General features: G+C 44.2%; 1 protein-coding gene across 1 annotated transcript; it reads right to left on the bottom strand.

The window, feature by feature from the left end:
- Positions 1 to 314: 314 nt before the first annotated feature.
- On the bottom strand, positions 315 to 24,417 carry Snx18 (sorting nexin 18). The gene is made up of 2 exons (XM_070041166.1): positions 22,606 to 24,417; positions 315 to 3,207 (listed from the first exon to the last, which is right to left on the bottom strand). Exons 1-2 carry the CDS (start codon positions 24,233 to 24,235, stop codon positions 2,954 to 2,956), a joined length of 1,884 nt encoding a protein of 627 aa, XP_069897267.1. The 5' UTR covers positions 24,236 to 24,417; the 3' UTR covers positions 315 to 2,953.

Here is a 24,417-nt window from a genome sequence, read left to right as displayed (position 1 = left end):
CAAGGAAGTCTAGGAAAATTCCATCTGCTACCCTATTCTAGCCAATGTGGATTGGCTCAATTCACTTTCAAATGTAATCCCCAACTCTGGGTGTGAGTGGTACCTACAGATACAACAGCTTTTCAGGCTGGAAAGCTGTTCTATCTGTACATCTGCATGGCTGAAAAACCAGTCTTGCAGCATTACATCTTCAGCACACAAAACAACTTTGTGTCATTAGAAGAGTAAAGCCAGACTCTACTGTACATGCTTTTATGCTATAAACACACCATGCAGCAGAAACACAAATTCTAGAAATGAAGACAAGCGATGGCTTGAAGGGCATGACAGTTTATTTTAAAAAATTGTACCACACTGATCCCGATGACCAGTATACACATGATAATGGCTTTTCTCTTGGGTATTAACATTGCAGTATTTCTGTATACTGAAATGTTTCAATAGGACCAAGAACGTTAGAGAATAAGGATCTTAGATGAAAATGGACACTAACAACTCTGGTGTTCTATCCCATGGAATTAATTCCCATCAGTGGTATTATGTTATGTAATATGGAGAGCACAAGTTCTCTTAGAAATAGGCAGCATGAACTTAAGACTTCTTTGTACTATAAGCTTTAGTTTTTATAATTTTACCTCTGTCCATCCTGTACAAGACACCTCAGATAATTTCCATGCTACCATTGCACAAGTTTAGTGATTTTACTTAAAATTAAAAAAGAAATCAAACCATCATCAAAATGAAGAGGCAAATAAATGTGACTTTCAACTCATTTGAAAAGCATAGTGCTTCTTCCAATACAGATCTAGAGTTAAATTAAATGCTATAATTATAACTTCCAAACTTCTGTGATAAAATTAATATTTAATACATATGGGTTTATAAAACTGTACTTTGTAATCAACAAGAGAAAGTTACTTTTTAGAGAACGAAGTATTCAGTGACAGTTCCACGTGTCTGTAGCAAAGACAAAGCCACATGATATTACATCTGGCTCTAAGAATTCTAAAGTACAAAATTTTTACCAAAGATCAAAATTAGGATACTCTGATCGTAAAAAATTCAACCCAGGCTGGGTGCTGGTGGCTCATACCTGTACTCCTAGCTACTCAAGAGGTTGAGTTCTTAGGCTCATGATTGAAAGCCAGTGGGGGCAGAAAAGTCTGTGAGACTCTTATCTCCAATCAACAATTAAAAAGCCAGAAGTGGAGCTGTGGCTCAAGTGTAGAGAGCAAAAAAGCTAAGGGACAGCACCCAGGCCCTGAGTTCAAGCCCTAATACTGGCTCAAAACAACAACAACAACAAAACAAAACAAAAAACACCCAACTCATAGGAGATAACTTTTTAGAGAGTAAATGTGCTGTTGAGTATTAATTATTCCACTAACCTTTTCTTCTTAAGACCTACAAACTGACCTTTTCCTGTAATAATTGTGACTCATCACAATTTCAAACTGACCTCCACTTCCATGTTACCATTCCAGTACTCAGGGATTTCTGAGGCAGCAGAAGTTCTATTTCATGAAAACAGTAGCTACTTTAACCTTTCAGTGACGGATTTTTAAATCTATAAACTCAAGAATCACATTATTTAACCCAGCAACTATAAAAACATGATCTTGGCATTTTCAGCCAGAATCTCTTTGTGCTTTTTAAATTAAGCTGCTTTTGAACCTATTTGGTATTTATCATCCATGCATACTTCCCTTGTAATAATAAAAGAATATTTTAATCATTTTTAAGGTTAAATGTTCGGGGGTGGGGGCTTTACCAATACTTTTCCTTTTTCTAAAATACAGTATAAATCAATATTATTTTTCCTTCAGTATTGGAATAGTAGAAATTATTTCTGGTCCCTCCTTAAATCAACTGACACCACTTTTCATCACGAATAACACTGAAATTTACAGACATCCCTGAAAAGTTTCTGATTAAGTAAACGAATGAATCACAGTGGAGTCTCCATCAATTAACAGTGTAGATCTATTAAAAAACTGATTATTAAAATCTTCAAGCTATAAAACAAAAACAAAAAACCCAGGAAACTCTTCCAAGAACTAAAATGGAGTGTGTTGTCACTGCTTCTGGACTGGTATCCCCTGACTCCTCAGACTTTTCCTCCTCCATTTCCTAAGACATGTTTGCAGCAATCCTCATGCCCAGGTGTCATGCTTACTGTGGCCTGTGGGAGATGACAGTACATTTACTGTCTCTTCCCTAACAGACTTCATATCCCAAAATGGGCATGCGTCTCACTCCTCTGCATTCCATTCACCAGCATCTTATCAGGAGACAGTATTTGCTGTGCAAGTTGATGACAGCTGACCCTTCTACTCTGCTTACCCCTTCTCTCAGACAATATGAGCTTATCACCAGCTTGTCATCCTATGCACTGGCCTTTCACTCTTTCAATCAGAAAAGTTGTGTCTTACTTTAAAAAAAAAAAAAGGGAGGGTGGGGGGGGGATGAAAAACCAAGAGTCTAAAGGCACAAAGTCGCATAGCTGCTCTAGTTGGAGTTTGTAAACAGAGAATAGGTTGAATTTAGGTAATCCCAATCAATGAGAATAAAAAGGCATCCACAGCAGGCTTTTGTCCAGCCAGCTTCTTTGAGACCCTTCATGGGTTTTGAGGTCTACAAAGTATGCACTAAAATACCCATACTTCAAAAAGCAATAAGGCAAATAGTATAATCATTATTCCAAAAGTTACAATGGTAGTGTAGGCATACATAGTATAATTTAGTTACAATGTGTGGTACTGTTTCTATTATATAACCATATTAACCGTTTCTCTCCTACATAATTATAGATTCAGCTGGGTTTCAGTTGAACACAAAACCATCCTTGTACCACCACTGGTAGTTGGCAATAGCTCTTTGATAGCAGTTTTTATTCTGTTCGAGAAATTATCCTTGAGCTGAAAAATAAAGTCTACAATTCAAAGTCCAGCCATTAAACACTATCATATTTGTGAAGAGCTTCTTCCAACTTCTGGGTCACTTTTTGGAAAAATATTATTTGTTGTTGTAAGAAATGCTGCATCTGTGATTTAAAGTCTCTTACTCTAATTTGATGGAAATGGTGGATTTCAGCCAACGTGGCAAAAGAAATAGTGTTACAGCGGTCTTGAATGCCGTCAGCCTTTTGGACTTCCATCTTCCCTTCTTCCACGTGGCGCCTACTCTCCTTGACTTTGGTGAGAGCTCCTGTAGTTAAAAATAAAGTCATTAGTTTAAATAAATAAATACACACACACATATCTCGATGACATGCTTACATATTACAGACTCTTGGGTATTGTTAATACTAACCTGACCTATTTCAAAGCGGTATTTCAAATGGTAACTGGAACCTCTCACTTAAAAGCTGAGAGCTTTCCCATTGCTACACTTTCACTGTATCAAGAAACTAGTGTTTGGCATATTATTCAATTATCTGTAGCATTTTTGACATGCTACAGTTAACAGATATTAAAATCCAATGAACTGTTCTTAAAAGACAAACCAAAGCTGGGCACTGGTAGCCCATGCCTGTTACTCTAGCTATGTGGGAGAATGTATTGGGAGGACTGTGGTTCCAGGCCAGTCTTCTCAAAAAAGTCTGTGAGACTTCATCTCAACAGAAGAAGCTGGATATGGGTGGCACAAATGTGTCATCCAGCTGTAGCAGGAAGCAAAACATTAGGAGATTTATGGTCTAGGAACATGCCCAGATAGGAAATGAAGAGAAATCCTATCTCAATAATAACCAGTGTAAAAAAGGGCTGTAGGTGGAGTTCAGTGGCAGAGCATCTGCCTATCAAGTTCGAAACCTTGAATTCAAACCTCAATACTTCAAAGAAAAAGACAAACCAATAAACTGAATTTCCACATGCTTTAAAAGGGCCTAAGACCTTTATATCCACACATATGAGGAAATTATGTATAAAACAATACTTCATAAAGACTTTAAATCCCCTTCTCACTAAAATATTAATGTATAGGACTTGTGAACCAATCTGTAAGACATATTAGAAGCACCTTGGGCTGGCAGTGGGCATGTCACACTTCATGGAGGGGGCTGGTAATGCTGCCCCCCACATCAGAGCACACACATGCCCAGGTCTGATTCATCTACAGAACATGCCTAGCTGAATAAAATGTCTGGGGATGGGGTGCACTCTGCACACAAAACCTGCCTGACCCCACCACTGGGTGCCAGGGCCTTTTTACTTTTTTAAGGGAATTGGTGAGCTTTAAGTCTCCCTAAGGAGAATGACAACACAGATGACAGCTTATTGTCAAGACATATTACCAGAGGGGGTTGCAGGGGTGAGAATCGGGGACCAATCACTTTAGTTGGTGTCAGAGAAGGGTGGACCCTCTCCCCCACCCCACCCCCGCTGTGAAGACACCAAAGGCTGAGATGTTTAGCAGTAGGACATATGGGATACCCGTGGGTTCTCAAGAATGTGGAATGACAAAGCTAAAATCATTGGAACACAGCCAGCTGAAGAATTCAGATTTCCTAGTCTCTACTCTGCTAGAGCATGTTGAAGGGCAGGAGAGAACACAGAGCCAGGCTGCCGGGAGCCCTGGCCTGGCAACGCAGACTCCTGAGGGAAAGGGTAGCCTGGGTAGAGGCAATGAAGCAACCACATTCTTCAGAGATGCTGCTTCAACCTGACGGATGACATACACAGGGAAAATCGTCTGTGTCTAATTTCCTCAGCAATCCTGCAATACAGTACAGAATAAGCTAGCATTAAAGCATAACCTTTAGAGTTAAATCTTACGGAGTTAAATGTGTTTTAAAATTATGTTTTATTGATTCTACTTTCGGTGGTACTGGGAAAAGAACCAGGACCTTGCCCATGCTAGGTAAGTGCTCTACCACTGAGCCACATACCCAGCCAGTGCACTTTTATTTTATTTCTTTTGCACAAAGACCTGAGGAATACAAAAGAACTTATGATACATAATATGTGTATGCGAAACAACATACCACCCCCCATGTTTGTCTGCATTTATTGATTTTAAATTAGATCTTTATGTGAAAAGGAACAAAGCCCTGGAGCAGACACAACACACTGGCACAGCCATGCTCACAGCATGCTCCCACTGCCACCAGGACCCACTCAGTGAGCATGGCTTCCAGAAGACCCCTGCCCTCACCGCTCAGAGCCTGGCACTCTGCAAGAGTAGCACCTGCCCCATTTCTTCCACCGTTCACAGTACCAATCAAGCATGAAAAACCTCTCCATACCAAAAAGAAAATGAAAACATTACTTCTTGTGAACCCACTGTCTTTGTTTATATTTGTACAGGTTTTACATTCTAGAAGCTGAAAAGACCAAGAACATTAGAAGAGGTAAGACTCAAGAAAAAAACTTCGAAAAGATAATTGAAAATAGGAAATTATGACACTGAGGTGGGAGAATAAGACCAAAGCAGAACAAAGTCTCAGGTAATGTGACAGGCTCTTCATGAGATTTCAATCCACGGTACCTGAGGAAGCCAGGGTTCAAGTCAGGGTTCAAGCACACATATCCCACCTTGCTCAGATGCCAATGATGCTGCGGGTCAGTTGCAGCTGATCTGTGACAGTCTGGAAGCACAGCTTGCTCTAGTTAGTAGAGCCGGCATTCCTCCATTAGAAGTTTAATCTGGAGAACAGGGAAAAGCTGACCCCCTTCCCAGAGCTATGAATGAATGTCTGCTAAGTTGAACTTGTCCAATTCCAAATTAGATCACCACATTCTCTCAAGCTGCATTCTATTATACACAACTATAATGTGTATCTACAGCAACTGCTTTAAAAATAAACAAGTCTGAGATTTTTGCAACTTATCATATGGGCAAACATATTCAAAGCTCTTGGACAGAGCAGTTAAGTATTCAAATCTCTGAAGTCCAGGGACCTTTTGGCATTTAAAACTTTTAAGCCTTCTGCATATCCATAAAGAAGCCAAAGAACAATTTAAGACTTAAGTTTTCTTTAAGTATGAATTTGTTAGAAAAATAGCAGGGTGTTGCTATTTTTAAAGCACCCAAAAGGTTGGGCTCTGGATCAAGAAACTGAATTCATTGAAGGAACAGTGAGAGCTGGCAGAACAGAGAATCAAACACTGGTGTTTTTGTTCATACCTAAGTGAACTCAAGAAGAAGCTACAGGACAGGTACACTGAGGACAGACAGACAGGCATACTACCTGGACACAGGCAAATAGCACTACAAAGCACATAATTCCATTCCACATAATTCCATTCCCCCATGTGGAATGCTTTGGGCTTCCCCAAAGCATCATGAATTGTATTAAGACAGAAAATGCTCAGAGGGCCTGCTCTCTGTCAAGCACTGTGCTAAGGATGGGGGGGACAGGGTTCATGAACAGTATTATCCAAGACAATAAATAGCAGCTGCCAAAAATAACCTTCATTACAATGTACAACAGACAACACTTTGTGTGTAAAGAAACTGAGTTACTCAGCATCTTTTGTCTGAAAGTCACTCAGGTAACCCGCTAATAGGCTGAGATGGGATCTCAACGTGTAACTGACTTCAGAACAAATATTCAAACATGCAAAGAAGACATTGGAACAGGCAAGAAAGCAAAGTGGACCTAGGGGGAAGCGTTGTGTTAGGGGTATAAGACACAGGTACTGGGGACTGGGCTGCTCCTCCCAGCCAAGCTCCTGGCCCCCTAACCCTCTGACACTGGGCCTCAGCCCTGCCTCCTTTCTCACCTTCCTTCTAAGAATCCTGACCTTGGTTTTTACCTGTAATTCAGAAAGTGTTAAAGAAACTAGATTTAAATTTTTCCCTCTGGAATCCTATGAACTTCATTCAATTTGCTAATTGTACCTGTGAAATCTGTTAACGCTTAAGGAGGCATGACTTCCTGGTCTTCGTTGCAACAAGATTAGCGGACCTAGCCGGGCACTGGTGGCTCACACCTGTAATCCTAGCTACTCAGGAGGCTGAGAGCTGAAGATGGTGCAAAGCCAGCCGGATCAGCAGGAAAGTCCAGAGAGTCTTATCTCCAATTAACCACCAGAAAACCAGAAGTGGTGCTGTGGCTCAAGTGGTAGAGCACTAGCTGAATAGCTGAGGGACAGCGCCCAGGACCAGAGTTCAAGCTCCATGACAAAAAATTAAAATTAAAAAAAAGATTAGGGTACCACAAAATGAAAGACTGAACGAACATAACATTCTTCATTAGTTTTGAAATTTTATGCCCACACTGAGTTTCTTTTTAATCCTTGTCTTCTTCCTTGCTTGTTTTCTTTCCCCTTTGCGCTCCCATTCATCTACCTAGATCCTATGGGAAGATTATATAAATTGTGAACTGCCCCCTAAAACATTAACATATAATTCTTTAAGGGAATATATGAGGTTTGTCTCTGTACTGGTAGAACAGAACAAAAAAAGAAAGAACAAAACTAACATTTTGCAAATAAGGAAGGACAAAAAACATTTGGAAAAGTGCTTGAAAGCTAATTCCCTGAGACTTGCAATTTGACCCAGTTAATAAATTCCAGTTCACTAGTTTAATGTGTCAAGCCTGCAGAGGAAGAAAAAAGCATGTAGAAAGAAACCTAGTCCCTATGTAAGGGGCTCAAACTATTTTTTCAAGTGACAAAGAATAGATGCTTAAAAAAAATGAAGAGTTATATGGAATATTACAGAACACACTGTAACACTATTTAGTACGGAACATACTATAAATGTACAAATGGAAGAGTGAGAGTTATGGGTAATCAAGGCAGATTATGTCTCCATTAAAAAAAAATGCACCCATGACACAATTTAAGAAGAAAAAAAGAACCCCCATTAAACTAAAATGTAGTTAAATTCTCTCCCACATTCACCTTCAGTAGGAAGTAAGACAATCAACAACAAAACCAGCTGCTGGCAATATACTAGAAAAATAAATCACCAACATTTCTGGACACAGCCTAAGTTTTAGAGCCAGGTTCCTCTGATAAGAGGACTGCCACTGGCTGTGAAGTTCAGATGCCAAACCTATCATCCCCTAAGCCAAATAAAAGCTCTTTATACAATAGTTTGCAAAAGTCCAAAAGATATAGTTCTTTATACGAGAGAGCTATTAAAAAAATTCATTTCACAACCCTCCAAATAGTTTGTCCTAAACGTTCTAACGAGCAGTTTAGGATGTCAACATGTTTTCCTTCCTATAAAAAAAGGCAAAACATTATAGAGGCTAACTTCCTGATTTACTAACTGGAAATAAGCAGAAATGAACATGACATCCTTTCAACAGCCCAAGCTACCCAAATGGACAGATATCAAAAGTGTTTAAACCAATGTGGGCTGACAGAGGCTGCTTTCTAATGTCTCCTGCCCAGAAACTTTTCTCTGTCCTATCCCCACCTTCTCTGAATTCATACCACAGAAAAGCAGAAACACATTTTTCTACTAGAATTATTACATGCCTAGGTAAGAAATGAAATATTACTATTGACTGGAACTAAATTAGGGTTTTATTACCAATAACACATTCCCACTGTTGACTGGACATTTCTCAGTCTGAGAATTATCAGTACACATTTCTTTTTTTGTTGTTGTTTTCTTCGGTCCAGTCGTGGGGCCTGAACTCTGGGCCTGGGCGCTGTCCCTCAGCTCTTCAGCTCAAGGCTAGCGCTCTACCACTTGAGCCACAGCACCACTTCCGGCTTTTTTCTTTTTGCTTATGTGGTGCTGAGGAATCAAACCCAGGGCCTCATGCATGCAAGGCAAGTGCTCTACCACTGAGCCACCTTCCCAGCCCTCAGTACACATTTCTATACTTTACATCTAAAATTTTAAACATTGACAGTAGAACAGAAGTTGCCAGATTTATAACCAGGACTAGCATATGAGCAGAGAGTGGACCGAGAAGAAAACTTTTGGAGCAGGGCTTGCTACCTCTAAGGTAGCTTTAATAATTAATTTGTCAGGTTCAAGCAGCAGATGTACAATATAGCCAGCTGCAAAGCTGTAACAAGGGATCACAGAATTGTCTGGCAGTGCTTGGCTCTACTGAATTTTTACTAAACATGAGAGGGTAAAATAAAAGCTAAAAGCGCTGCCAACAATCTAAGCCACAAGAGGACCACATTTTTTTTTCTTTTAAATCATGGAATCAATGAAACACAGGCAAAGGATTCAGATGTTCCACATAAGTAGCTAATTTAGGAGAAGCATCCCCTGCAAGTCCCTTCCCCATCACATACACCATCTACACTGCTTTCAAGAATAACAAGTAAGAATAAGGGGAGAAATTGTACAAAGAAGTCTAAGGTCAAAAGATCCTATAATGCTCAGGGTTAGGTCAATAGTTTTAGACTGAAAGAAAAAAAATCACAGGAGTGCTCAGAGGGGAAAATATTTTATAGTATGTAAGTACACAGTCTTGACATTGTTCTTGAGCTGACAGCCATGACTCAGTTGCATCAGGAGTAACATGAGCAGAAGACTTTATTAGAAGTTAAGAAGAGACCAACAATACAGAACACAGAATCTACACTTCAGAAGAAAAGGGACTCTTCTGATTGAGAGGACAGTGCTTACAAGGTAACACAGAGAGGACTACAGACTCTCCAAGTCACACAACTGAAAATAAATCTCTGAAATATATTTGAAGCACAGAAAAAGATACCATTTGGCAAATTATCAGGACAGGAAGTTCACTCTGGATCGCTACTCTTGGATCATGTTCCTAATGGAGCAGGAGTGACTGTTGGAATAAAGACCCCATACCACTCCAGGCAGACGGAAGCCCAGGTGAGAAGCACAGAGCCAGTTGCCAAATAGAAAGACTGATTTATTTTTAGCTGAAAGACCTTGGAAGTGTTTTTAGAATAAGTCCCTTAATCTTACAAACAAGAGGCTGAGTCACTTGTCCAAAGTCCCATAGCTATTTGTGGCAAAGAACCCGCCATTCTCCTGGCCTTTTCTACTTCCCGTTCCATATGTCCCGCATTCAGGACGCTGGGCTACTTGCCCTGCGTGGGCACAGACCAAGAAGATCTGCACTGGAGGCCTGAGACAGAGGCTTCATCCTGCTACATGCCATTAAAAACATTCCTTTCATTTCCACATTTTTGAGCATGGAAAGGAAAACTAAGCCAATGTTTTCACTCTGCTTTAGCATCTGTTATTAACATGTCTCTCCTAGACTCCAGGGCCAATTCCATATACACACAAAAAAACAACCTTTAACAGATTCACTTTCATATATACCACGACTCACAACTGTCTAGGATCACAAGGACACTTTGTCCCATTTTTCCAATACCAAATCCAGCTTAACTAAGGTCCTAAATTCCTACCCACCCATCTTTACCTCTTTCTTTGTGTCTTACCAGTCAGACATCTTGTAGACTTTATATACGTATAATTATATATTATACAATATATAGCAATATAATTATATAATATATAATTTTTGTTTATAACACACATGTATTTAATTTTAAAGAGACTGTATTACTCACTCCACTGTAATGAACTAAAAACAAAATTTTATTTGACAAAGATCATTAGTGTTATTACTTTAAAGGGCTCAAATAAAAAACTATACCCTTCATTTTATACATGAATAATAATCAATAAAATCAGCACCACTTGCAAAAGCACCACATTATTTACACAGCACATCATAAAACTATTTCCACCAGCAAAAACTAGTGCTTAAGAAGCATTTCAGTGTCACTGTCTTTTCTGTGAAACCAGAGTGAAGAAGCTCTGCTGTCTCCAGCCCTCTGCAAGCTGAACTGAACAGCAAGCACACCAGCAGCTGTGCAGGCATGCGGCTGACCCGTACCACCCCATGTTCCTCTGCATCTGGTGTGCAAGGAGAACCACTTCCCAGGCAACTTCCTAAGACAGGGGAGCCCCACCCCCTGAGGCTACACTGCTTCTGACACTTCAATCAGGGCAAGCCCCACTTTTAAGGGTGTCTGCCTAGCACCTTCCAGCTTTATCTGTTTGTGCCCCAGAGCTTTTTGCTCCAGAAGCTTCCAAGCTCTCAGAAGCATCTCCACCTCAAATCTATGCCTTCCTTTCCTCACCCAAAACTCCTCTTCTTGTGTTTTGTCTCTCTTAAGCCACTTACACAAAAGGCCCGTTTACTAAGCTACAGGAATACAAAAACTAAGTTTTCCCTCATAAAGCACCTCACTTAATTTTCAAATGGAGAATGTGCTAAAAACATGAAGGTGATTTTCAATCTCTTTAGAGCCTTTCCCCAGAAACCAAGGCCAGATGTGAGAGTCAGAACTGAAGACATGACAAGCCAGGGCTAGCTAAGTAGAAGTAACCCAAGACTGGACCTAGCCTGTTTTTCCTCATTCTCAGGTACTCTCAAAATGATGAAAGAAAATGCTGATTTAATCTGGTCAAGGTAGCCTACATCCTTTTTATCAATGGTACAGACACCCTTGGTCCCTGCTACTCCCCAATACCTCCTTCCCTTCCCTTTTTCTCCCTCTCTTCGGGTCTCTACCCACTTGATGACCCTTCCCCTCTATGCACCAATATTGACTTTTTGATAGTCCTTAGGTAAAATATCCCCCAAAACAAAGGTCAGTATCTACTCAACACAAACAAGTAGATGCTCATCTGCCCAGGCCTCCGTCCCACTGGGGTACCTGCTCTGTACAGATCTGTGCCCAGCACTGCCAGTCTCATTTTTTCTTCTCTAAAGTCAACCAGCTGCATACAAATCGATGTCTTTCTTGAATCTGGCCGGGGAGATGTCAAATCTCACAGACCAGCCCCACACTCAGGGACCAGTGACCCACAAACTTCTATTCCTGTACCAAGTCCACCCTAAGTGGGCTCCAAGTTTGGAACACACTAATAAACTCAGAAGAATGCAAATGTTAATACTCAATCCAGCTAGGAAGAGCAAAAATTTGTTTTAAGATAGAGTCTCCCTAGGTAACCCTTGAACTCAAAATCTCACCTAGCCTCCCTAATGGTGGGATTGCAGGGGAGTACTACCATATTCAGTCCAAAAGCAATTTTTTCTTGAAGAGTTACAAGTCACAAAAGTCAAGAACTGTCAAAATTCAAAAGCAAATCAATTTACCCTTCACTTTCAATTCATAGTATACTAAAGGACAGAGATCCTTTGAGCCACTTTCAAAAAGGAAGAGAGTCAGAAAAGAGGGTAAATGGCAGAAAAACCTGGTTGCCTGTTGATGGGAAAAAAATAATCACCTGAAGAATTTAGGTCTATAAGCTTGGTTGGTCTTGAAGATACATAAGCAGTAATTTGTTCTGGGTACAAGCCCTGCTATCCATAACACAGTAGCTCTTAAGCTTCATTCATCAATCACCCAATGTTCAAGTGCACAGCCATATTCAGTATGAAACCATTCACTTGTGTATAAATGTCCTCAAGCAGAATTACTTGTGCACACTATGCTTATATATTCACATAGTTCATCTTGTTCCAAAACCAAGAGTGAAATCATGTGATTACATCTCTTGTGGTTTATTTGCTAAAACAAGGTGTTCATTGCTAGATTTAAAAAAATTTTTTTAAACTACATACATCCACACACACATTCCTGTGTTTCACTTAGACCATCATAAATATTAACCATATGACTGGAAGTGTAGCTCAGTGGAAAAGGCCATGCTTGGCATGTGTGAAGCCCCAGGTTTAATGCTCAGAATCAAAAAATAAGCTTGGGTGAAGGGAAGGCTCTAAGGCCTACAATTAGCACAGTTAGGAGTCATGTCTAGTTTGTAAATGAAGTTCCAATCCCTGTCAACTATCAGGCCACTCCAGTCTTCTTGTTCTCCTGTACCACCAAGGCTAACAGGGCACACTGCTTGAGAATGACTTCTCTACTTTGGGGACAATTCCGGAATCACAACCCCTCTAGCTGGTGGTTTCTGCTTCCTGTGCTGGCAGGGGCCAGGTGTCCAGTGGCCACATCTGAGCTTCCTCAAATAAGAACACAAAAAGAACTAAAGACAAAACGCGTCGACATCAAGTAATAGACGCAAAATGCAAAACTTAGAGGTGACCTCCGACACTGTCACCTGTCTTAAGAATGCCTTGTAGCCGGCACCAGTGGCTCACACCTGTAATCCTAGGGACTCAGGAGGCTGAGATCTGAGATCACAGTTCAAAGCCAGCCTGGACAGGGAAGTCTGTGAGACTCTTATCTGCAATAAACAACCAGAAAACCAGAAGTAGCACTGTGGCTCAAGTGGTAGAGCGCTCGCCTTGAGCTGAAGAGCTAAGGGACAGTGTCCAGGCCAAGAGTTCAAGCCCCATAACTGACAAAAAAAAGAATGCCTTGTTGCAAGGGTGAACAAACAAATGTTAAAAATGAACTATATAACTTGAAGGTCGGGATGGGAGGGTAAAAGTGGGAGTAAGGGAAAGGGTGACATTGTTCAAGAATGTAAATGTAAACCCTTTGCACACCACCTTTATAATAACACTAATTTTTTTAAATGCCTTGCTGCAACAACAGGGACTTCAATACAAAGCCAAGACCATACAGGGCCCAGTTCCTGGCTCTGCCATGGCTGGCGTGCTATTCTTCTGCCTCGGCCAGTAGGGAGGAGCTTGTTTACTGAGTGACTTCTAAGCAGACTGACTTTAGCCTGAGCCTCCCTGTATCTTTGTAAAGAACCTAAGGTTTTACCTTTAATTCAAAGGCAGGGAAAAAAGGATTTCTTAAGACTCTGTGGACCTCATTCTTTCTTTCTTTCTTTGTTTTCCCCCAATCCTGCTCCTTTTCTTCCCCTGCCATTTCCATTACTGCCTTGGCCATTTTCTATCATCCACACTTAAAACCTCGAAAGTAACACTAGACTTCTGCAGCCAGCCAGCACCTCACCAGGCTCTGCCATCCCAGCCAGCAGGTGTCTCAAGTTCACCTGCTCCTCTCCAAAGCTGCCCTGGGGCCTTCACCACCCTGCTAGCCTCATCACTGCACACCTGCAGCAGGAGAAAACTTGGAAGGCCCTGCTGTTATGGGAAGCCAGGCCAGGATGCACACCAAAAGGACGGTTCCTAAAGCTTTGAGCTTCCATTTCTGTGGCTAAGCTCCTGTCTGCAAAGTAGGGATAAGAGTACCTCGAAAGTATCATGACAGTTAAATAGATACAAAGACTATAAACCACAAACACCATGCCTGGCACATAGGAAGTCCTTGAAATATTTGGCTAATTTGAAGATGATTATGGTATCACTCCAGTTTAGAACTTTAGTGGTTCCTGACTGTATGCAAAGAAACTCGCTGTTCTAGCAAGTATGCTAATTACTGAATTTCAAGGAGCTCCAATCTGAAGTCAGGACAAAAAACAAACTCACACCCTGGCTCTCCTTTCCAGCTGTGGAATCCTAGAAATTAGCTAACTTACCTCAGCCTCAGTTCGTACGCCACCATATGGGCTGTACAGCCCTGTGGGGTTATTTTCTAACCTCGTACAGTAGTAAGTATCCCCCCTCCCCACCAGTAATTCATAGCCTACTGGAAACTGTAACTGTAACTTTATTTGGAAATATACTATCAATATGTAATAGCCAAGGTGAGGTCATACACTATTTAGGATGGATCCTAAATCAAGTATGACTTTTAATGTACCCTTTAAAAAAATAAGGCACACAGCCAGGCAAATAGGAAGAAGCAGATTAGAGACAAGGAACTACCAAGAACTCCAAGGAAGGCCAGCAACCAGGAGGCGCTGGAAGGACAGGGATAGGGGTCTCGTTCCCGTTGAAGGGAGATTAACTTTGTCAACACACTCCAGACAGTTATTGTGCAGAACTGTGGGAGAAGACATTACAGTTGTTTAAAACCACCCAGTGTGGTAATTTGTTACAGCAGCCCTAGGAAAGGAACACGCTAATTAGCTGAATAACTAATGCTGAAAAACCAGGCACTATTACCTCAAAGAATAGTCACCCTGGGTTACACAAAAGGAAACTGAGCTGAGAGAAGGTTAAGTCTGTGTGTGAAGCTGGCAGGAACTCAACCCCCACCTGGCTTTTGTCCATGTCACAACCCTCTGCTGTCACAGCCACTCCTGAGTGGAGTTGAGACATAATGTATGCATCTGCCTGGAACAGTGAAGGTCAGTACTCAACACACAGAGGCTACCCCTATTGCTACTCATACTCCAGGCCACTAAGGGCCTGGGAAATGCCAAGGTCAGCAAACATTTTAAGGTTCCAACAGCAAATACTTTAGATTTTACAGGACAACAGACAAAATCTAGATTATTTATGTTGGCACTGCTCTACTCATTAGAGGCTCCACAGCTCCTGCTCTGCGGGTCATGTTATGTCCCACTTGTCCCCTTCCTTTCTTTACTCCTGCAGCTGCTCTGTCTCCTTCCTGCCCTACAAAACTGCCTCCACTTAGAACTTCATCATTTCTCCCTTTAGTTATTACAAGATCTCCCCCTGTGCCTCTCCCCAAGCTACCTGACCAGGACCCATACATCGGAAGTGCTACCTGAGCACGTCTCTGCCCACTGATCTTCCATTGTGCTGCCTCTACCACTTCCAGCAGCAGATATAAAACTAGCAGTACATCAGAAGCACCTGAGGGGCATGTGTGGTTGCATGCGTGCGTGCATGCATGCGTGCGTGCGTGTGTGTGTGTGTGTGTGTGTGTCCTGGGACTTGAACTCAGGGCCTGTGCATGATCCCCGTGCTTTTTTATTCTGCTCGAAATAGCACTCTACTTTTAGCCACATCTCCACTTCCTGCTTCTTGGTGATTAATTGGAGACAAAAGTCTCCTGGACTATCCGGCCCAGGGATGGCTTTGGACCTTGCTTTTCATATCACAGCCTCCTGCTCTTTTGAAATACCTCCAATGTCTAGATGGCTCTGACACTCAGATCAAATCAAACCACTCCCAGGTGGATTCTGACAGGTGGCAAGCCCTGGCATCTACACATGTGGTTCCTTTGATCTAGAATGCCCTTCCTCAGGCCTGCCTACTTGTCAAAACTTATATTTTTCTTTTTAATTTATCTTTAAGTAGTTGTAGAAAAGAGTTGCCACTTAACAAAGCATTTTATGAACACAATGCATCTTGATCACTTTCAACATTCTCACCTTTCCTCCCAACCCACCCCCTTTCTCTCACTCTTCTTAATTTAGTAGAATCTGCGCTGGATTCTTGGCTGCATTTTCCCTCCCCCGCTTCTCCTCTTCATTCATCTTTGTAGACTGAGACTAGTAGAAACCACCCCTGAACCTACCCATTCTCCGTTCTTAATCCTGCCTCCTCTGCCCTTCTTCACACCATGGCACATATCCAAGATGGTGTGTGTCACATGTGTGCCAACAGCTAGTCAGTCTCCCTTGTTGACCTAAGTAAGCATTAGGAACCAGGGATAAGTATGATGTGCTTATCAACCCTATGCCAAAGCATATCTGAGACCAGAGTATATGTTCCACCAAAATCCGAATATGACCATCTTTCAAAGGGTAAACCAAGGGCTACCCACACAGACCTCGAAGACAGAAAGTTACTCTCCATCGATTGGTCACTTTGTGCTGTCTTCTCAAGACTGAGTTAATTTTACTTTCTGTCAGGTAACAGGCTGCTGAGAAGGATGGAGGGTACTTCCCATTTTAAAACACCTCTCTCTTTTTCAAAATTAAGCATATAAAATAAGTAGCTACTATGAACCACAATATTTAACTTTCATTTGCTATTTAAGCTTGAGGAGAGGCTCCCACTTGGCCAATGAGAACTGAATGAAGCTTATCAAGGTTACAGTTAGTGTCTAAAGCTCCCTAGAACATCATTCATACAGTGGCCCACTAGACTCTACGGTGGTCCACAGATAGGCCTGTTCCCATAGCAGTGGGACTCTGAGCAGAACTTCTGGTTTAGTTAACACAGGTCTTTATCAGTGCCAAGCTATGCATTGTGTGTATCCCAGGTTACTTTCTCTAGGAGCAGATTCCTCCCCCACCAGGCCCCTCTTTACTCAGTAACCTGTCAGACCACAATGCCAGAGCTAGTGGACCACCCTGTATCACCAGTCCAAGAACTCACTGAACACTGGATTACTACCCAATTCTTTGGACTGAAACTTAATCTGGCTGCCTAAATGTGGAATGGCAAATGGTACAGGTCTGTCTTCTGCATGTAATCTCACCAAACAGAGCTCAAGCTACTGTACCATTTTATGGGTGCTAATCACTTAATGATATTGTAGAGCTTCATAAACAGATGGTATTTGAATCGCACTTGTTATTAAAGTTTGACTTAAAAATATTTAGATATAACACAACCCCACCCCCACCCCAGAAAAAAGGAACACAGTTTAAGGGAAGTATCATGTTTCCAAGTGAATCCTAGAAATTCTTAGTCCACTGTATACTCCCAGCATGCTTGGAAATTCTAAGCTGACCAGACAGGATGATGTTTCTCACCAAAGGGGAAAGTCCAAGGGAGCCTAGGTTATCCAGAGTTCGTGAGAGACCAGTCCCCAGCCTCCTCCCGGTTCTACTGAATGGGTGAAACAAATGTGGTTTTCTGGAGGTTCTAAAACAAGTCTTAAAAAAACCTAAAAAAGTCTGAAAGTACTATGGGACACCCCCACCTGGTTTTGTGAGTAGAATGGCATGTGGCTAGACACATCTATGCTTTAACCAAAGAACTGAGTCATCTATTTCAAAAGCCCCAAAGGTTACCTCCGTTCCACTAAGAAAATACATATCTAGGCCAAAGGTTAAAGCTAGAAGTTTCTTTCTAAAACAACTGGGGTGAAGGTTTGGAATGGGCTGGTTAAGATGGTACTAAAACAGAGAAAATGTGTGACTTCAATTTCTGGCTGAGGTTTCAAAGTAAAGTTGAGTTTTACAAACTTCCCACCACTGAGCCCTGTTCCCTATGATCCTGGGCACCACCTTCTCAAGGTTGATTTTAGCCACTGGAGAATGGGGACCAGAATGTAACCTCAGGGCAGACTAGACTTACCTAGCCTGTCTTTCTGGGACCCTGGCATCTTTAATTAATGTCAGACCAACTGGCCTAGTGACAAAAGGAAGCGCAATGGTGAAATTCATCCAGGCAAGACTGACAGGTCCTCAACTAGTTCACCTTTCCTGAAAGTCCCAGGGCTATTTTTTGTGAAAAAGGCGCAAACATCTGGAACATGTAGAAAGCAGAGAGCAATGAAGTCAATTTTGCCTATTTAAAATTGAGTACAAAAAACAGGACTGCTTGCCTGTTTATCTATTCCCATTTCCTGCTTCACACAGCACAAATTAGGTTTTACCCAGAGAAAGAAAACAAGACTTCTCATAATTTAGCTTTTATGGTCTTAGTCTTCTGTAATCTCTCTCAAGAGGCAAATGTAAAACTTTTAAACCATTCAGACTTAGCTTTAGTAGTCAGCGGTATCAGCAACAGACAAGCGCTTCACAGGCCGAGAGGATGAAGGGGGGAGAAAGGAAATCAAAACCACAGCATCTGTAGGTCAGTGACAGATTATACAACATGCTGGCTGCTCAGGGGTCATGGAACTGTTACAAAGAACTTTCTGGACTCCAGTTAGGGCAAAGCAAAATACGAATAAAATCCAAACTGATTCTGGGTCCCCATGCCATGGATTGCAGGGGAATAGCAAACTATCTTCTTTCATTCCACTAACCCAAGTAGGGCCTCCACTAATTAACTGCAAGAACTAGAATTCTAAAGGCTCATGCCATCATGGCTCAAATGGTAGATCAAGTGAGGCCCTGAGTTCAAACCCCAGTACTGCTAAAATAAAAAAGTAAGAATTCTACAAGTCCTTTAGCTGATGGAATCATGTGGCTTTCCATGCTTTTTCTGAAAGTTCTGTATTTTATTCATTATAGGATTTCATTATGGGAACACGGAGAAAAACGGAGCCTCCCACACTTAGGCGTGTTTGTGCACCCCACCCTCCTAGGTCAGTCTGCAGTGGGGTGTCCAGAGCCCAGTGCTTCTGAGGGAGGTAGGGAGCAGCCACAGGCAGGCTGGCAGCTCACAGGGTGAGTGCCTGCACACTCCACAGGGATCCAACAGAACCTGTTTCCCTTCCCAGCTTTGATGAAGTCTACAAGCAAAGGAAAAGATCCACGAGGTGAAAATAAAAAGGAAACCATCAGGTAAGTACATTAAAGGTGTACCAGTTCCCTGGAGAACATAAAGGACAGGGAGACAGTTCAGTTACAGCCAGTGAGGCAGTGCTGCCCAAGAGAACTCTTGGCAACAATAGAGACAGTCCCTATCTTGGCTGACCCCTAGCCATTCATCACCCAGTAAGACAGCCAGTGTGACAGAACAGCTGAATTTTTCATCCAATTTAATTTTAACTGAACACATGTGGCTCACAGGTACAGTAGACCAGCACAGCTCTAGAACACTATGAAAGCTGACTGACCACAGTCATTTCCCACAGAAGGCAAGGCTCACAGGAACTTTCTTTTCCCCAGAGAATTGGGGGACAGGGGATGGGGGTGGGGGGAGAAGGGGGCAGGATGTAATTAAGTTGCCTTTTTAACTGCTGTAGTAATTAAAACACAATATAAAAAGCATGTTCTGTCACATCTCAACCCAGAACTAAGCAGGTTTAGGACGTGTAAAATGTCAAAGAAGTGAAAAAGCCCTTTTCTCTCACTTTAAACATGCATAACATGGATTCTCATTGTTTAAATTTCTCTCTAACTTGAAATATAAACTTTGGATCAAATATAAGACTACTAAAAGACTACTAGATGGGAAGGGATGGGAAGGGGAAACAAAGGAGGAGGCAACAATGCTTGATAAGAAATCTACTCATTACCTTGCCCATGTAATTGTAACCCCTCTGTATGGTATTTTCACAATTTAAAAACATTTTTTTATTTGTCCTTTTTGTTGTTACTGTCCCTTCACAAAAGTCAGTTGAAACCGCCCATGTGACTGTGCTTTGAGACAACAGAGAGAAGGAAAAAAAAAAAAAATCAAGTAGTAAGCAAACTCCCCAAGTGTTCAGACTGAAGAGTCATTCCTATGGCAGCTGGGGCCTCCCATCTAGACCTGTTAACAATGCTTTACCCCACGATACCAACACTGTCTATTAAAGTACTGATTGTAAACAAATGCTTCTAGCCTTACATACAACATGCTGTAGCTTTAAATGGCACTTAAAGACCTGTCATCTAGGGTCATCATACAGGCTCCCTGTATATTACACACCTGGATGACAGCAGAAACAAACTACACTGAATGTCAGTCAACTTGGTGTTCTTTCCAGAGTTCAAAGAGATTAGGTTTAGTACCTTAAGCCACAAAACATGACAATGGTGGGCTGGGAAGGTGGCTCAGTGGTAGAGCGCTTGCCTTGCATGCATGAGGCCCTGGGTTCGATTCCTCAGCACCACATAAGCAAAAAGAAAGAAGCCGGAAGTGGCATTGGGGCTCAAGTGGTAGAGCACTAGACTTGAGCTGAAGAGCTGAGGGACAGCGCTCAGGCCCAGAGTTCAGGCCCCACGACCGGACTCCAACACCCCCCCCAAAAAATGACAATGGTTTTTTAAAAAGAAGGTTTTTTCAAATCTCAAGCAACGAGAGACAATTTTAGTTCTAAGATGAAAAAATAATAAACTAAGTGGTTGAACAGATTAGGGAGCTACTACTGTAAATTCCAAGTAAACCTTATTATAAGCACCATACCTTTTCTAACATGGAAACTCAAGAGCAGGGCACTGGACAACACCTGTGCTGGAGAACTGAATGACTGGAGAACACGTGAGTGCACTGATGTGAATGTGAAGCTGAGTCACCTGTATGAGCCCCACAAGGTCTGTGCTTGGTTCTGCCTCAATTGGCAGGACTGTATAAAGAAATAGCCGGCAATGGGTCCAAAATGATGTAATACAATGTGTAATGTACAACATGATACATGATGTAACACAATGGGATTTAAACATTAAAGTCCTGCATCGAAAACTCAGTCAATTTTTCCACCACCAGCCAAAGCACCAAGGATCCTTAGTAATTCAGGGAAAGATAAAGGCAGAAAAATTCAGATGCAGGTTCAATACAGGCCTACAGCAATATTATTACTCAAAAAGCTAATTGACTCAGACTGCATGTACGAGTGGGAAATTGCTAAGAAAGTTACTATCCTCCACTAAAATTCTGCAGGGTACTGCATTTTGGCAACAGCATCAATAGATTAAAGGTATGTATACCCCATCTCCACCCCCACATTGAGTTACAAACCTAGTCACACACTTGGAAAGAGGAGAAAAGCAGAGAAGGAAGTGAAAGCAAGACTGTGCTCTCCCAATGTCTGAAGTCTTGTCATGCTGAGGAACGTGGTTCCTGTGAACCAAAAAGACAAATGAGCCCAACACGAGGAAGAACATGTCAAAGATCAAGACCATTCCTAAATGGCCTGTCCTATCTGGAAAGGGAGTAAGCATCTCATCAATGGAGGCCAGATGTGCATTCTAGAACTCTCTCCTCCCCATTCTCCCCACACACTGGACTTCACAAACTCCAACACTGTCCATTCTCTCTCCATCAGTAGAGGTACACTACTGAGTAACCTTAGACCAGGCATTAATGCTATAAACACACACACACACACACACACACACACACACACACACACACACACACACACACACACACACACACACACACTAATCATAACTAATGATGAAAGTACCAGTTCTTTAACAAAGGTTGGTACTTGTAACTACTAATAAAACCTTGACAGTAGAAGAGCAAATTCATCGCTCTGATACAGTAATTGATTTCATCCTAATTTCCCTACATCATTTTCCAAAATAACATTCCTAAATTTGGTTGATTCCAAATCCAAAATGTCCAAAGCTGATTTCCTGAAACAAGAGTAGGCCTTTTGGGCTGGGAAGGTGGCTCAGTGGTAGAGTGATTGCTTAGAGGTATGAGGCCCTGGGTTCGATTCCTCACATAAACAGAAAAAGCCGAAAGTGGCTCAAGTGGTAGAGCGCTAGCCTTGAGCTGAAGAGCTGAGAGATAGGGCCCAGGTCCAGAGTTCAGGCCCCATAACCCACAAAATTAAAAAAAAGAAAAGTGGGCCTTGTACCTATTTAACGAAGCTGGCAAGCGAGAAGCCTACAGAGGAAGTTCTCGTACACCCAACTCAGAGAACTGACGCTACTTCCTTACCAAAGCAGGGTCTGCTGTGCAGAGGGTGAACGCCGGTCTTACCTTCCTTGCAGACATCCATTCTTCCCTATCACTTCCTCCCAGTCCTGACACTGTCCACATGATGTCTAACATGTTTTTGGTCTCTGTGCCACTCTACTCTACAAAATGACAGATCTGCTTATTATCAGCCTATTCGAATTCTCAAACGATAGCACTGTCATAAAAACTACTTTCAGAAACTCTCTGAAGACTTCTCACTTTCCGAGCGGAGGGTACTGGGAGAAGGAAGCTAAGTCTGCCAAGTCAGCAAACACACACATGGGGGGGTGGGGGTGGGGGGACGGGAGAAGACATGGAAGTTCACATCCCTGCCAGACGTGTGAAATACGAGCCTGAACCTTCGGTCATCCTTTGCCTCTTGAACACCACCTTCCGTACCACCTGCTGCTCTACAAGCCGGGCTTTACCTTTCTGAACATGGATGATGTCCGGGAAGTTGGCCAGGTGCCCCTGATACAGCGCTAACAGGTCCATGACCGGGTCCAGGTCCTGCCTGGGCTGCTCGGCGAAGAGCTCGCCGATGGCGTCGTAGGCATCTCCGGTGAAGGCGATGGCCTGGTTCAGGCCCACTGAGAAGGCCTGCTGGTCCAGCTCAAAGGCCTGGCTGAGGCCACGGAAGGACTGGCCCACCTTCTGGTACTCCTTCTTGAAGCCCGTCACCTGCTTGCGCGCGAATTCGTTGGCCGTGTGGTTGAGCTGCAGCGCGCTGTCGTCCATCTTCTTGGTGAAGCACTTGAAGCCGTCGATCTTGCTCTCCACCTCCTGCAGGTCCAGGGCGGCGGCGGGCGGCGTGCTGAGGGTCAGGAAGAAGTTGGCGCCCACCATCTCGTCCTTCTCCGCCTTCCTCTTGCCCTGCTTCCAGGCCTTCTCGTCCGTGCCGCTGGGGCAGGTGAGGAAGTGCTGGAAGGCGTCGCACTGCGCCAGCACCGGGTGGCTGGCCATGTGGTTCATCCACCACATCAGGCCCTTGCGGCGCTTGGAGATGAAGTCCTCCTCGAAGCGGCCCGTGGCCTGCTTCTCGGGCAGGTGCGGCACGGAGATGACGGGGAACTTCTCGGCCAGGCGCGCGTACAGCCAGTCGAAGTGCTTGTAGCGCCGGTGCACGGGCACCTGCGTGTGCGTGGGGACCAGCTTGTAGGAGATGTAGCTCTTCATGCCCTTGAACTTGGTCTGCTTGGTGGGGTCGTCGATGGTGCACTGGAACGGGTAGGGGTTCTCCTGCCACTCGGGCCCGTAGGGGCCCAGCACCACGCACAGCTTGTCGCCGTCCTTCACGAAGCCCGACGCCTCGCCCAGCACGAACGCCTCGCCGCCCGACTTGACGAAGGTGGAGAAGCGGTTGAGGTTGCGGCTTACCGTGGCCGAGCTCTTGGCCGCGCCCGGCGCGTGGTGCGCGTGCGGCGGCGGCGGCGCCGAGCCGCCCCCGCGCGGCCCCAGGGACAGGTCCGAGCGCGTGGACAGGCGGTAGCGCCCCGCCGCGCCGCCGCCCGCCGACGACGAGCCGTCCAGGTCCGGGTAGGCGCCGCTGCCCAGCGCGCCCGGCTCGTCGGCCACCGTGGAGCTGTCGTCCCACTCGTCGTCCCAGTCGTCGTCGCTGCCCTGGCTGGCCTGGTAGCCGCCGCCGTAGAGCGGCTGCGGGGCGCCGCCGCCGCCGCCGTACGGGAAGCCGGCGCCCGGCGGCGGGAAGCTGGGCGGCGGCGCGGGCTGCGGCTGCAGCGGCGGCTGGAAGGCGTCGGCCGGCGGCCGGAAGGAGGCGGGCGGCGCGGCGGGCAGCGGCTCGAAGCCCCCGGGCGGCACGTTGGCGTAGCGAGCCGGGGCGCCCGGGCCGCCGTCGCCCGCGGGGCCGGGCTCCGGGGCGCGGATCACCTGCACGTACGAAGCCGGGAAGAGGCCGCGGTCGCCGCGGCTGTTGACCCCCTCCAGCCAGCCCTCGATGTCCTGCTCGCTGCACAGGCTCAGCACCTCGTGTTCCCGCAGCGAGATCTCCCCTGGGTTCTCCGACCTGAAGTCGTACAGCGCCCGGGCGCGCAGCGCCATGGTGCCGGCCCCCGACGGACGGGCGAGCGGTCCCGATCCCGGGTCTCCCGGCCCGTCGGAAGGGGTGGGAGGGAGGTCCGCGGTGGCCCCCCCCGCGCCCCGGCGCACGGACGGGAGCCCCCGAAGGCAGCGCGCAGCCCGCAGCCCGCAGCCCCGGCCGCCGGTCGCGCCCTCCGCGCCGC

This window comes from Dipodomys merriami, unplaced genomic scaffold (genome assembly GCF_024711535.1).
Source record: "Dipodomys merriami isolate MVZ:Mamm:240054 unplaced genomic scaffold, mDipMer1.0.p SCAF_30, whole genome shotgun sequence".
NCBI lineage: Eukaryota > Metazoa > Chordata > Mammalia > Rodentia > Heteromyidae > Dipodomys > Dipodomys merriami.
This window is presented reverse-complemented; position numbering and strand designations above follow the sequence as displayed.